Source organism: Typopeltis vanoorti, chromosome 1 (assembly GCF_054136105.1).
Source record: "Typopeltis vanoorti isolate ZY-2024b chromosome 1, IOZ_Tvanoo_1.0, whole genome shotgun sequence".
In the NCBI taxonomy this organism is placed as follows: Eukaryota; Metazoa; Arthropoda; class Arachnida; order Uropygi; family Thelyphonidae; genus Typopeltis; species Typopeltis vanoorti.
The window spans coordinates 76,810,147-76,826,313 of record NC_143549.1 but is presented as its reverse complement, the minus strand read 5'-3'; the positions used below and the strand labels follow the sequence as shown (position 1 = coordinate 76,826,313).

General features: G+C 36.3%; 1 protein-coding gene across 1 annotated transcript in view; it reads right to left on the bottom strand.

The window, feature by feature from the left end:
- Positions 1–15,078, bottom strand: part of LOC150110110 (putative carbonic anhydrase 3) — a 290,668-nt gene extending 275,590 nt beyond the window's left edge. Inside the window, exon 1 of the mRNA XM_090415351.1 lies at positions 14,948–15,078. Coding sequence (XP_090271477.1) covers positions 14,948–14,972 — 25 coding nt within the window. The 5' untranslated portion in view covers positions 14,973–15,078. The remainder of the gene's footprint in view (positions 1–14,947) is intronic.
- Positions 15,079–16,167: the final 1,089 nt, after the last annotated feature.

Sequence of the window (16,167 nt, the reverse complement as noted above, 5' to 3'; positions counted from 1 at the left end):
TTCTTTGATAAAAGGGGAAAATAAAATTTATATTTTATTAATATTAATATTAAATTTTATATTTTTATATAATTTTATTAATATTAAATATCCTCTATATTTTATAGCCAAATGTAGAAAGAAACTTAAACCTTGCAAAAATTTCCCATCCTTTGTAAGAACATAATCCACTACACCAATATCTGGTTATTGGTGTAGTGGATAGCGTGCATGCTTATGATGTTTCCGCACGCACTTACGCACTCTCGCGAGGTTCGAGAGAGACGTAAAATGATGACGAAATCTAGCTGAGGCGTTGCACTTTTAACGGTTTAGGCATTGAATATGAGGCGGGAACGAGCAAAAGAGTTAATTGTATTAATTGGTACGAATGATTTGAGAGAGAACAAAGAGCATGTCAAAATGAATGTCAGGAGACTACTTGGAAAGATAAAGGAGAATAGTGTGACAGGAAGGGTGGTCAGTGTGTTGCCTAGGTATGATTGTGGTGAAATGAGGCGGAGAGCAAGGATTATGAATGATATTCTGGCTGAAATGTGTGAGGAGATGGGAGTACAGTTTGTTAATGTGTGGAATGAGTTTGAGGTACGAAGTGAGCTGTATGGGAGCGATGGACTGCATTTGAGTGGTTATGGTGTGAGTCGCTTGGAGAGACTGCTGCTGGAAGGTAGAGAAGTGAACAGAGAGAATGAATCAGATCGAGAAGGGAGTGATGTGGAAGAGCAGGAGAGTAAGACAGGAGAGATTGAAGGAGTGGAAATGAATGTGGAAGTGAGTGGTATGAGTATAGAAAATGAGAGAATGGGTGTGCAAGAGGAGCAGGGAAACGGCGAGGCTCAGGGTGGACAGGGATACACAGCGTGAGAAAGGTGGATGCTCCAAGAGGAGGTGAGAGAATGTGTAGGCAGGAAAGTAATGGGATGATCAGGGATCAAAAGGAAACAGATGGAATTTCAAAGGGTTCTAAAATGAAGAAGCAGAAAGGGAAATGGCCCCAGTCCAGCATGGAGAGATCACATCGAGTGAGTGGTATCAGTGGAACTAGCTGTAGATCCAGAAATGAGTTGTTGTGTTTGTATACCAATGCTAGAAGTATAAGAAACAAGGCGGATGAAATGGTTGCACTAATTGCGTCTGTGCACCCAGAGATTGTCGGAATAAGTGAGACATGGTTAGATGAGGATGACATCCTGACAGGAATAGAGATGGAAAGGTATGATGTGTTTCGTGAGGATAGAAGGGGTAAAAAGGGAGGGGGAGTGCTATTGATGATAGAGAAAGAGTTATGTCCATACAAGGTAGAGATGCAAGAGGGAAATGGGGCCAGTGGTTTTGAGGCAGTATGGTGTGAGATAGAGGTGAATAGAATCAAATACTTGGTGGGATGTTGTTATAGACCTGGTAATGTGGATGGTGGAGATAGTGAAATGTATAGTCAAATAAGCCAAGCAAATAAGAAAAGGGTGGTCATTATGGGTGATTTTAATTATGGCAATATAGACTGGAATGAAGAGATAGCAACTGGAAGTAAAGAAAATGAGTTTCTTGAGTTTTTGAGGGATAACTACCTCAGACAGTATGTAACAGAGGGCACAAGAGGATTAAGGGTCTTGGATTTGGTCATCTCATCGGAGGATGTAATTATCAATGAGGTATCAAATCATCCACCAATTGGTGAAAGCGACCATCAGGTGATTACTTGGGTGGTTGCCAGCAGTGCAAGGTGATTACTTGGGTGGTTGCCAGCAGTGCAAGGTGATTACTTGGGTGGTTGCCAGCAGTGCAAGGTGATTACTTGGGTGGTTGCCAGCAGTGCAAGGACCCCTGTGAATAAAGGGTATATGTGGAACTACAAGGGAGGTGATTATGAAGAGCTCAGGAGACAGCTTGCAGGTGTAGCATGGAATGAGGAGTTAGCTGGAAAAGAGATCAATGCAGCTTGGTTGATTTTCAAAAAATATTTAGTGGATGCGATGTCTAAATGTATACCACGGGTGAGAAGGTTAAATAAGTTAGGTGTGAGATGGATGAATAAAGAGATTAAGCATGCAATACAGAGAAAAAGGGCATTGTGGAGGCAGCATAAGAGAAGTGGAAGTAACCAATTTCATGAGTTTTACAAAGACCAGGCAAGGAGGGTGACTTGGTTGGTGAGAGTAGCTAAAGAGAGGTATGAACAGCAGTTAGCTAATGAAGCTAAAAAGAATCCTAGGGAGTTCTTTCGATATGTAGCCAGCAAAAGAAAGAATGATTATGGAAGGATGACATTGATTGGAGGAAATGGTATAAAGGCAGCTGTTGCAGAATGTGTGGTGGAGATACTTAATGAGCAGTTCATAAAGATCTTTCAATCTTGTGAATGTGACTTCATGGAGAGATTAAGAGCAGTTGATGATGGGGAGGAGAGACTGACTGTAAGTGAGCAAGAGGTGTTTGGGGAGTTGAGTAAACTAGATGTAAATAAGGCTGTGGGACTTAATAATATATCACTGCGTATTCTGAAGGAATGTGCCAGAGAGTTGACACCTGCCTTGACATATTTTTTTAATACGAGTCTTGCACTTGGTCAAGTCCCTAAAGAGTGGAAGGAGGGCAAGATTGTGCCACTTCATAAAGGAGGTGATCGAACTCAAGCATCAAACTATAGGCCTATCTGTGTGTCAGGTGTTGTGGTTAAGTTGTTGGAGAAGCTTGTGAGAACTAGGATCCAGAGTTGGGTTGACAACAATGGTATAATCTTTGATGGACAGCATGGATTTGCTAAAGGGAGGTTGTGTTTTAGTAATCTACTTACTTATTACAATAAAGTGACTGCTTCCTTGGACAGAGGAGAAGGATACACAGTAATATACTTGGATTTTGCAAAAGCTTTTGATAGAGTACCTCATGATAAGTTGACAGTCAAACTAGAGCAGATGGGGCTGGATATCAGATTAGTGCATTGAATTGGAGACTGGCTATCTGATAGGTATCAACAAGTTGTGTATGGGGGTGCAATATCCAGGAAAAGGAAAGTCACTAGTGGAGTGCCTCAGGGATCTGTTTTAGGGCCATTACTATTTAACTTGTATATTAATGATATTGGCGAAGATTTGGATGGAGATATTCAGTTGTTTGCAGATGATGCAAAGTTGGGACGTACCATAAAGAGTAGTGAAGATGTTGTGGCCTTGCAAGAAGACTTGAATAAATTGAGTGATTAGGCAAGCAAATGGGGATGTGAGTTCAATGTTGCAAAATGTAAGGTTTTAAAATTTGGAAAACAAAGATGGGATGCAGAATTTATGCTTGGTGAGAATATATTGTTGGAAGTAGAGGAAATAAGAGATCTGGGAGTGATAGTGGATAAGGATCTAAAATTTAGGGGACACATCGCCAAAATTGTGAAGACAACACAAAGACTTCTGGGAATGATGAGGAGGACACTGACGTGTAGAAGTAGGGAGATTCTTGTTCCATTGTATAAGGCTTTGATTAGGCCACACATGGACTATTGTGCCCAGATTTGGTCACCTGGTTTTCAGAAGGATGAAGAGATGTTGGAAAGGGTCCAAAGGCGACTGACTAAGGTAGTTTCTGACCTCTGGAATGTCGAGTATGAGGAAAGATTGAAAAGATGTAATTTGCAGAGTCTAGTGGAGAGAAGGAAGAGGGGAGATATGATAGAGACCTACAAGTTGGTAAGGGGTTGTTATAGGATCAATGGTGGAGAAGTTCTACAGAGAATAGTGGGAGATCAGGGGAGAACCAGAGGTCATACCTGGAAACTGTATAAAGAGGGTGTGAGTAGGGGAGTGAGAGGCAGGTTTTTTTCGTGCAGAGTTGTGAATGATTGGAATGCCTTGCCTGAGAGTGTGGTGTCTGCAAGGAGTTTGAATGTGTTTAAGAACCCGGTATGATGAGATGTGTGTGAGATAAAATGACCTCCTAGATGAGTCTTTGACTCCATGAGGTCTTGTTTAATAATAATAATAATAATAATAATGTTCTTATTATTCTGGAATGTTGAGTATGAGGAAAGATTGAGAAGATGTAATTTGCAGAGTCTGGTGGACAGGAGGAACAGGGGAGATATGATAGAGACCTACAAGTTGGTAAGGGGTTGTTATAGGATCAATGCTGGAGAAGTTTTACAGAGAATAGTGGAAGATCAGGGGAGAACCAGAGCTCATCCCTGGAAAATGTATAAAGAGGGTGTGAGTAGGGGAGTGAGAGGCAGGTTTTTTTCGTGCAGAGTTATGAATGATTGGAATGCCTTGCCTGAGAATGTGGTGTCTGCAAAGATTTTGAATGTGTTTTAAACATGGTATGATGAGCTGTGTGTGTGATAAAAGAACCTCCCAGATGAGTGTTTGACTCCATGAGGTCTTGGGGTGGTAATAATAATAATAATAATAATAATAATATTAATAATAATAATAATAATAATAATAATAATAACCTTCTTAGCTAATAACCAAGCAAATGGTAAAAAGGTGATCATCATAAGTGATTTTAATTATGACAATATAGATTGGGATGACAAGATAGCAACTGAAAGTAAAGAAAATGAGTTTCTTGAGTTTTTGAGTGACAACTACCTTAGGTAGTATGTAACAGAGGGCACATGAGGACTGAGGGTCTTGGATTCAATATCTCATCACAGGATGTTATTATAAAGGAGGTATTTCCCTCCAGTTGACAGGAGACATGAGAGACTAACTATGAGCAAACTTGATATTAATAAGACTGTGCGATTGATAACATATCACTGCATATTTTGAAGGCATGTGCCATGGAGATAACCTTAGTCTTGACATATTTGTTTAATATGAATCTAACACTGGGTCAAGTTCCAAAGAAGTGGAAGGAAGACAAGAGTGTACCACTTCATAAAGGAGATGACAGAATTCAAGCATAAAATTATCGGTAAATCTGTGTGTCAGGTGTTGTGGTCCAAGTTGCAAAGACTGGTGAGAATGGGAGTCCAGAATTGGGATGACAACAATGGAATTATCTTTGATGGCAGTACGGATTTGCTAAAGGGAGGTCATGTTTTAGTAATCTACTTATTTATTACAATATACAGCAAGCTGACAGTAGCATTGGATGTGAGAGGTATCAGTACAGTAGTATACTAATACTTTGCAAAGGCTTTTGATAGATTATCGCATGATAAGTTGATAATTAATCAAACAAGAGCAGATGGGGTTGGATTATTAGACTAGTGCAATTGATTGTAGAATGGCTGTCTGATAGGTATTAACAAGTTGTGTATGGGGGAGGGGAGGGTGAAAATATCCCAGAAGAGGATATGATAGTGATATGACTCAGACATCTGTTTTGGGGCCTTTGACATTTAACCTGTATGTTAATTATATTGGGGAAGATTTGCGACAAATTGCATTGTCGCAAACTTTCTTCATATTCAAGATTCCAAATATCAGAAACTATTTTGACAATTGCCTCTAGACCCTCTCCAACATCTCTTCATCCATTTGAAAACCAGGTGACCAAATCTGTGGACAGTAGTCCATATGTGGCATAATCAGAGCCTTATACAATGGAAGCAGAATCTGCTTACTTTTACAATTCAGTGTCCTCCACATTTTTCCCAGAATTCGTTGTGTTGTCCTCACAATTTTGGCAATATGTCCTCTAAATTTCAGATTCTTATCGATCATCATATCTAGACCTCTTATTTCCTCCATCTCAAATAATATATTCCCATGAAGAATAAATTTTATACCCTATCTTTGTTTTCCAGATTTTAAAACCTTACATTTCACAACATTAAACTGGTATCCCCACTCCCATTTGCCCAGTCTATTCAAGTTTTCTTGTAAGGCCATATTTGCTTATTGCTCATAGTTCTTTCCATCTTTGCATCATCTGCAAACAGCTATGAGCAACATATATATATATATATATATATATATATATATATATATATATGTGTGTGTGTGTGTGTGTGTAAATAGCAACTTCTTTCTAAAGGTAAGTAATAGCATTGCATCAAATCAATATGTGACTTATGCTGTATAAAGAGAAATGACTGCTCAAAGTATTGTAAAGGACTTTAGGCTGAAACATCCTCTGAGCATGTTATAATGTTGTACATGAAAATGAAATATCAATGTAAAACGTTTCCTTTGAAAAGCATGCTATGTACATATTGTATATATATTTATTCTGAATGTATATAGATGCTTTGAATTAATAAATATTGGTAGGAGTGGCGTTTGCACCAGTGGCGGCCCGTACATAAGCACTGCGACACTGCAGCACCCCCCCCTCCCCAAAGAAAAAAAATGAAAAAATTAATTTTTTTTTTTTTTAATAATAACAATGCTTACAACATTATATAGATGCAATACAACATGTTAAAGGTTACAGCCTATGTTTCGACAGTGATTGAGTAGGTAATAATTGGAATTGCTCGATTAACGCTTTAGATTACGAAACAAATACACTGCGATCTAACGCAGTGTCGGAATTATCACATTCAACCAATCGCAGCCAGTCTCCCCGATATTCGCTTGCGCTTCTCATTGCACGTAACTAGTGAATCTGACACTGCTCTTTGGGCAGTGTATCGTATGCTTTGCTTGTGTTATTTCTGAGATACGAAAGGGTGAAGTATTTTTTGCAAATCTTATTTTAATTTGTTAAAATAACATATAATTATTTATTTATTATAGATACCAGACTGAATTATGACGAGTGTCTTTTGAAAATATGAAAAGAATTATATTTTTTCAATTATGGTTACACGAAACAAATACACTACGATCTAACGCAGTTTGAGAATAATCGCGCCAATTGCAGGTAGACTCGCCGATATTCGTTTACGCTTGACACTGTTCTTTTAGGCAGTATCGTGTGCATGTATATTTCTGTGAGATACGAAACTTTTATTATCGGTGTTTGTTCGTGGTGAGGGTGAAATATCTTTAATAAAGCAATTGTTTAACATGTAAATTTATTTATTAATAAATTGGTTACTGATTAGGAAAAAAATATTTTTTTACTTACTTAAGTATAAAGAACTAATAAGCTTCATTTCGGCAATGAAAACATTACGGGATATTAAATCCCGCATAGTTTTAAAACCGAATAAGAAACTCAACGATCGGAATCCGAGAGTTTCTTGCCGAATATAGTAAACTATAAAGTATCGACGACACTAGCGTTAGCCAATGCAAGTGATCCTAGTACGTAGTACAATACCGGGCGACTCGTTGCAAAGGTGGAGGAAGTTCAGATCGCTATTCTTAGGTATTTTCCATAATGTAAAAACACATTTCCTAGGAAATGTATGCTGTTATTACATTATGGAGGGAGGTCACTACCCAGACTGGTTTCAGCCTTTTTTGAGGCTTCATCAGTGAGTAGCTAGTGTCGCCGATACTTTATAGTTTACTATATTCGGCAAGAAACTCTCTGATTCCGATCTTTGAGTTTCTTATTCGGTTTTAAAACTATGCGGGATTTAATATCCTCTTAATTTAAGTAATATTTTTTTAATTATTTTATTTTGTATATGCAGCACCCCCACTTAAAATTTTCACCACACGACGAAAGGCGTTCGAATCTAGTCGCCGACTAGAGGAACTTTTTCTAAGCCTTTTCTCGACTGGTTCCAGAGTTAATCGATCTCTGGCACGGGCTAGCGGGTTTTTCCTCCCGGAAACTCGGGTTTTTCCTCCCGGAAACTCGGGTTTTTCGTCCCGGAAACTCGGGTTTTTCGTCCCGTAAACTCAAGAAAATCGGCCGTCGAACCCACACTATTTTCAGACATTAAAAATATTGTGTTAGGATTAGGGACCACCAGATGGCGGCACTTACTAGCCGCCTTCTTCACTGCGTGCCGATTAATTAGTGATAGCCTTGGGCCAGTTATCTTTGATTGGCTACCAGTGGAGATTGAACTGCCCACTCAGTCTCCAAAAGTTAGATAAGGCTAAATAAACGGCCTCGCCTACTCCCTATACGGGAACAAAAAGGCGTTAGCTGATTTTTTTTTTTTTTTTTTTTGACAATTCTAACTTTCACAGACTTACTCACGCCTGTATCTTTCATATTTTTTGTCATGTTTAACACAGTTTTTTTTCCCCACGCGACTATCCTTCTTTTAATTTCGTTTTCACATTCCTGATTCTGGATCCCAGTAAATTATAACTTTCAACGATCTCTGTTTTATCTCATTTTATCATAAATTCATTTAAATTGCAAAAAGTCATCACTTTTGTTTTGCTGATGTTTAAATTAAGCCTGGCTTTATTGCTTTCCCTCTCAACCAATAGAATCAAACTGCCCCAGATCTTCCTTAGTTTCTGTTATGAGGGTTGTATTATCTGAATATCTCAAATTTGTTATTTTTCTGCAAACAATCTTAATTCCATCTGGGTCTTTGTTAAGTTAGCCATTCTCATAATATATTCATATAAATATTAAAAAGATAGGGTGACATTATACACTTAGCATATACTAGGGGTGGGCAACCTTTTTAAGTCTGCGTGCCAAAATCGTGAAATCTCTGATGCAAAAATTTTCACACGTGCCAACCGAAATTTTGGGGAACATATTATTATTTGGTATCTTTAAGGTATTGGGAGAACCTTTTCAAATGATCAAACATCACACTTGAGCGGTAAAATCAGAGAATATTATAAGAGTGATTATATATCTAATAAATTAAACATATTAACTGACATTAAATACTCCCAATCCATATTTTAATGACTTAATTTAATTAAATCTAATCCATATATATACACACTTTAGAAAGTCGATAAATTCTTTTCAAAACACGAAAAAAAAAAAAAATATAAAATGATAGTAAAGGAGTCAGGCCACGTTTGACTGCCAAGGCGAATGATACAACTGAACGGGACAAAGCTTGTCCGTCAGTATATCCCGGAGATAGATGGTTTGTAAATAGGATGTTTGTTTCATTTTTTTATCACTTATTATTACTAAAGTAGTTGATAGTGTTTATTTCTTTATTGCATTTCATTTGGTATCGCTCTACTTAATAAAATTGTATTCCATTAAAGTTAAAATCAACAACTCAGATATTGGATACGTATTTATTTATTTAATTATTTTTTAAGGTGAGTGTGTGTTGCGTGCCGGAAAAACGTCGTTGGCGTGCCAAGGGTTCCCCCCCACCCCTGGTATATACCCTGCTGCACCCTCTTTTTACACTCGAACAGTGTTCTTCAAAGACTGTTTTTACGAAAGCTTATTGGTTGTCATACAGCTCTCTTATCAAGAAAATTAGATGTTCAGGTATTCCCATTGATCTCATTACAATCCATAGTCCGTTGTGGTCCACACAATCAAAAACTTTCTTATAATCAATAAAACAGATGAATACTTTCTTCTAAAATTCTCTTGTTCTTTCCATAATACATGTCATGTTTGCTATTTGGTCTCTAGTTCCTCTACCACTGTTCTTGTAGTATTTCCAGTGGCGGCTCGAGGCTTGAAATCGTGGAGGTGCTGCAACTTTCGGAATATACATACACACTGTAAGTACAGTGTACACGTGTTTGGATAAAATATCAAAATTATGGAAGAAATTAAAAAAATAAAACTAAACATGAAAAATATTGTTTATTATCGATAAAATTATACACTTTAGTAAAAAAAAAAAAATCAGCTAACGCCTTTTTTATTCCCATATAGGGAGTAGGCGAGGCCGTTTAGCCCTATCTAAATTTTGGAGACTGAGTGGGCAGTTCAATCTCCACTAGCAGTCAATCAGAGTAGCTGGCACAAGGCTATCACTAATTAAGCAATGCAGTGAAGAGAGAGAGAGAGAGAGAGCGGCTCAACAAGTGCCGCCATCTCGTGGTCCCTAACACAATATATTTAATGTCTGAAATAATGTGGGTTCTACAGTCGATTTTTTGAGTTTACGGGACGAAAAACCCGAGTTTCTGGGAGAAAAAACCCGGTTGCCCGAGACGGACTAACTCGGGAATCAGTCGAAAAAAGGCTCAGAAAAATTTCCTCTAATCGACGACTAGATTCGAAACGAAGTCTTCCTTCGTGCGGTCCAGCGCCATGGTGTGCAAACGCCACATCCACTGAGTAATATTTTATTAACCATGAAGCATCTACGTACAATCCAAATAAATATATATACATTTGTACATAGAATGCTTATTCTAATTGGCATTTTGATCTACATTTCTTGATCTTAATAATATATATTATGTACAATTTATTTTTCCTTATTTTTAACATCAATAATCTGCTCAGTGTCTGTTTCTTCCTACAGTCCTTTTTACATGAGTTGAGCAGTATTTTTCTTTTAATGTAACATAACTTTACTATCCATTCATATATAAATGTACACATTTATACATGTATGTACATATCCACACATATACAGTACATATATACCTATTACTATTTTACATAATATAATATATATAATATTTTATAATATAATATATAACATATTTTATAATACGTCTTCTGTGCATATGACTATTTTACTTATAATACATATAATTATTCTTTCGGAGACACTTCTTTATAGCCCTTTGTTATGTTTGACTTGACACTTTTATATTTGGCTGTGAACATTTTGGATTGTACATTATACATATACAGTTTGGGTTATACAGATATAGTTTGGATTATACATTATTAATTTATCATGAAGGTGTGCAAACGCCACATCCACTGAGCTACACAGGCTTTACAGTGTAGTATAATTCAAAATTACTTTAAAATAAAATTCATTCCTTTAATTGTAATTAAAGGAATGGATTTACAATTTTTGGACATTACAATTAAATCTTTTAATTGTAAAGTCCAAATATTAAAAGAGACGGAGTAAACACGATAAGCATTACGAACACTCTACTACTGGAGCAAATTGTATATAAACAACAATGGAACTGTTCGACGGACAGTGCCGCATTACGCTAATAGCTCGCATCCAGTGGCGTCGCTAGAGCTGTTGCCACCCGGGGAGGTCCCTGAGTTTGCCTCCCCCCCCTCTCAATACACACCAAAAATACTACAAAAAGTCAAAAACGTATAGGGAAATAAATTAAAACACTATGTATATTTATATATCGAGAAAAACTGGGGTTGCTGTAGCTCCGCAGTGGATATGCACGAGCAGCCCCTTAGCATTTCTCTATTCACATATGGCCCCAGCCTTTGGTGGATCACTTTCAGTATAACTTTACTTGCATGTGAAATTAAAGCGACGGTTCTATAATTCTCACAATCTCTAAGATTTTATTTTATTTATTTATTTTGGAATTGGGATGAAAACTAATGTTTTCCAATCTCCGGTATATTTTCTTCCAAATCTTTTGATAATTTTCAGTCAATATATTCACTACCTTTCTTCAGCTGCTCTCAGTAATTACACTGACACTCCATCAGCTTTTACTTTTCGCGGCCTTTTATTGCTGATTTCACTTCGATTTTCATTATCATTGGTTCCTCAACAAATTCTCTCCTTTCTAATTTGCTGTCAATATTATCTTTCTTGTACAAATCCTCTATGTACTCTTTCCATCTTTCTTTCATTGCGACTTCATTCATCAAACATTTTCCCGAATTACTTCATACAATTTCTAATCTAGGGATAAACTTCCCTGTAACTTCATTCATCTCTCTAAACAGATCAGTTGTTCTACCCGTAATATTACTTCAGTTTCCTTTTAGATGCTTTTCCTTATTTTTCTTAGCCTGTCTCTGGAAATCTGCACTCAGTTGTCAAACCCTTTCTCTGTTTCTATGAAGTTTTATTTTTTTTCTTTCCTATTCTTCTGAAAACTCCTTTCAGAAGAAGCTATTCTTTGAACAGCTTTTTCTGACAGCCATTTAGAATCTTTCTTTCTTGTTGTTTTACTTAGAGTCTTTCCTTCTTTTATTACTGTACATTTTGTTTCATCCCACAGTTCTTTTAATTCTCTTCCTGTTCTATCCAAACTTTTTGAATTCTTTCTGACTTTTGCTTTAAATACTTCATTTATATGATTTAAATCAATCTGATATTGTCCTTTTGTTTCTTCTTCTTAGTCCTTAATTTCAATTTAACTTCAACTATCAATAATTCATGATCTGTCCAACAGTCTGAGCAGGTGGTGTTTTTGCTGCTTGGAGAGCACTTTTCCATCTTCTGCTGGCAACATTGTAATCAATCTGATTTCTGTATTCACCATTAGGTAAAGACCGTGTTTATAATCTTGTTTTTTGTTGTGGAAAAGAAGTATTTGCAATAAAGCAACTGTTCTCGACACAAAATTTCAACATCGTTTCTCAGGCTTCATTTGTCACTCCTAAACCAAAATTTCCAGTGATGCCTAATTCTTCTTTTTCTCCAACTTTTGCATTCCAATCACTTAATATCGAGAGAAAATCTGTTTTATCAATACTGCATACTACTTGTTGCAATCTACTGTAAAATTCTTCGACTTCATCTTCACTTGAATCTAGTGGATTCAAGTGAAGATGAAGATGATTGTAACCCAAAATGTATTTTCTGTATTCTTTTCTAACAATGAATGCTACTCGATTTCTCCGAAGGTTTCCATGTTCAGAGTAATACGTCATGAAATCATTGATATCAAAGTGACCCATCCCAGTTCACGGATTCGTAAAATCTTAACTCGAGTTCGTCTCATTTCTTTCTTTACGTTTCAGTTTTCCTTGATACATGCTTCTTACATTCCATGTTCCTATTTCATGTAAATCAGTAAAGTAGAGGAGACTTCTTCTCTATCAGAAGTTGAACTTCCAGAAGGCTTTGATCCGGCTTCATTGGAAGTTCCTTTGCTCTTCTCCAATAACCCTTTTCGATGCCTTCCAACTTGAGTGTCCCATTTTCCAGTACCATATCACAAAAACTTAAGCAAAATATGTATCAAAGTGGCTTGCCTTTGTGTGCGTTTAGCCGGTAAGGAATACTGGGAGAGAAGTCAGATTCCCACTGAAAGAGATAAAGTAAAATAGGAAAGATTCACTCTTAGCCCTCGAATACTCTAATAACATTAGGGGAAAGAGCAAAAAGAAAAGAAAGAAATAAAGAAAGAAGATTAGTGACCAGTCTGCAGATAATATAGCGGATGTATATTACATGAAATAAGGTATAGTCCAGCATCAGATACCTCATATTCGCCACTCCCGTACACCAAGTTTTTTTCAGTTGGTTATACTTACAAAGTAAAGATGCCAAGAAATTATATTCTTGGTTTAATCCTTTATCCAAGTGTAAGCAAGGTTTGCACGTGAAGTATCTTCATGACTGAGCTACCTGTATATAGAGGGTAATGACTTTATATTGATTGTCTTCTTGCTATTCCACTTAGTATACTTTTTAGTAGACAATGGAAACTGCAATTTGAGAGAAAAAAGTCACCCCCCCCCGTCGCCCTCGAATTGCCCTAATAGCACTGGGGGGGCAAGAAGTAAGAGAGAGTAAAGGAAAGAAGAGTAGAATGAAGAAAGAAAGAAGAAACACACACACACACACACACACACACACACACACACACACACACACACACACACACACACACACACACACACACACACACACACACACACACACACACACACACACACACACACACACACTTATATATATATATACATACATATGTATATATCATTAGGCGAACCTAGGCAATCGCCTAGGGGTGCTAAGCTTCGGGGCACCAGATTTTGCTACATAGTTCGGGGAAAAAATATATAGAGACAATGTATAGGGACGCCTAAATTTTATTTGCCTAGAGGTATCAGATACTCCCGGATCGGCCCGCACGTCGGAAAGGGGTCGCCTTTGCATTATGGGATACAAGGCGATTGATGTGAAGTCAGCCTCTATATACGAGTAGCCCAGTTGTGAGGATAACCTCACACGCAAACTTCATTGGCTTACGCTTGGATAGAGGACTAAACCAAGAATATAATTTCTAGGTTTAATCTCTTTTTCATGGCATCTTCAATCTCATATGTAAAACAGGAGATCGATATGCAGTGAGAAGATGTTACTTAAATTATTTTTATCAAGTATCAAAAGAGGCTTCAATCTGGCAAGTTGAGTTAATATAATGGATACTGTACATCAATTTCTTATTATTGATGTAGAAACTTTAAAGTTTCAAATTTTATCAGACTTACAAACTAGAACACCTTCGATGCCCACGCTTTGGGCGAGCTTTATTTTCAAGGTGCTCTAGTGTTTTATATTATTATTTGAATTTAAACGTTTCAAACAAATTATATTCTGTTGACACTTATGTTCAACAAAAGTGATGGATAGATAATATTCAGCTGGGAACGGAATATTCTTGGAAAATGGGAACCACAACAAGTCGCATTTTCATCTTTATGATTCTTGTAATAAGGGTGGTCAGTGACTTGCTACTGTAGAACATATGTATACATATAGTGATGGTCTACTGTAGATCATCACTATATATGAAAACAGTATCTATATAGTGACAAGTATAAACACAAGTATATAAACACCGAATAGTGTCTATTGTAGATCATTAGTACCGTATATGTATACAGATGTACAACCCTACAATACTTGGCTTAAGAGTCAAGCCAGCATCAAGAGCTGCACCCGGAACTCTTGATGCTGGTCCATTACTTATCGATTTCAGTAACTTCGTATAGTTAAATATTGCAAGTTATTTTAATGCTTGTATCTGACCTTTTGCAACAGAATTAACAAAACTAATAACACCTCTAGTCAGTTCTTTTTTTCTTTCATGACAATGCTAATTCAAAAAAGAAGTTATATCACACAGTTAATATTAGACAGTGCTTTCAATTATTGAAAAGTTTTATATTCAAAGTATTAAAGCATACTGAAAAACAATGTTTCAAATGTTTCGAACAGAAGAACAATTACTTATTTCAGTGACAAAGCAGATATATTGAATACATAGGTATTTATATATAATAATTTGCTTACCTCGCTTAAGAATTGGATATGCCATAACAAAAAAATTGATTCTACAGTTAACTAGGATTTTACAAATTAATTTCGATGCCGAAATCTAAATAAATAAATAAAAAAATGAAGACCAAGGCCTTCGAACGAACTATCTAGGCCTACTTCTGAAATAAGCCCTCTTGTGGAGTTATTAAATCGATGTCATATTGTTATGTTATTCAGAACCACCACACAAATATATATATATATATATATATGTTTGATTGAAGACTTACTTAGTTTGATATCATATTTAAAAAAAAAATACTGACTAGAACCGAGGTGTTTAAATTAAAAAGAAAACTTTAATTACACTAATAGTTTCGTGTAAACTTAAACTTCATCAGGTATGACATAAACATATAAATACCAGTGACCAATCAAAAGGAATTGTTTTTTTAAAACACAAAGTAACGGATCTAACAGAAAAGTTTCTAACATTGTTTCTATTTAAACTCTAGCCTTTATTCTTTTCAGTGTTAGATACGTTACACTGTGTTTTAAAAAACCAATTCCTTTACATTGATTACTGGTATTTATATGTTTATGCCACACCTGACGAAGTTTAATTTAGACGAAAATAGAAGTGTAATTAAAGATTTTTATTTAAACCTCGGTTCTAGTCATTACAAACTTTATATATATATTCTGAACATTTGTTTTTACTCTGTTGGAAATATTATAATTTATTTTAAATGACTGATACCGAGAGATAAAGAGATGACATGCTTTATTTAAAAAGATACTACTAGTTTCGTTGAATGGATCAACTTCTTCAGGTATCACAATCAAAGAAATATACAAAAAATAACAGAGACTTAAATATTGCATTAACAGTACTAGTCCAAAAAAACAGTAGTACATTTTGAAAACAGTAATGCGACCTTGAGTTCCAAATTAAAGTTAACTACATACTGTTACGAGTGCGCCAGTATTGAACAGAGGCAATGTGTGCGTCAGAAAGATTGAAACTTAGGGAGTTATTTATATGGGAAGAATCTAAGGCAATTTCTCTGGATTCGACAATCTTTCTTTCAAGTTCGTCATAGCACAGATGGATATTACAAGTTTGTGTCCAGCCCACAATGTGTTGGCGGCCTTCTGAGTTAACGGAGAAAAAGAACGTGGCTAGAGAGAACGCTGGCTCTAGTCCTGTTGTAGGAAATATCTCTACGGTGTTCTTCCAAACGTAAAAGGAT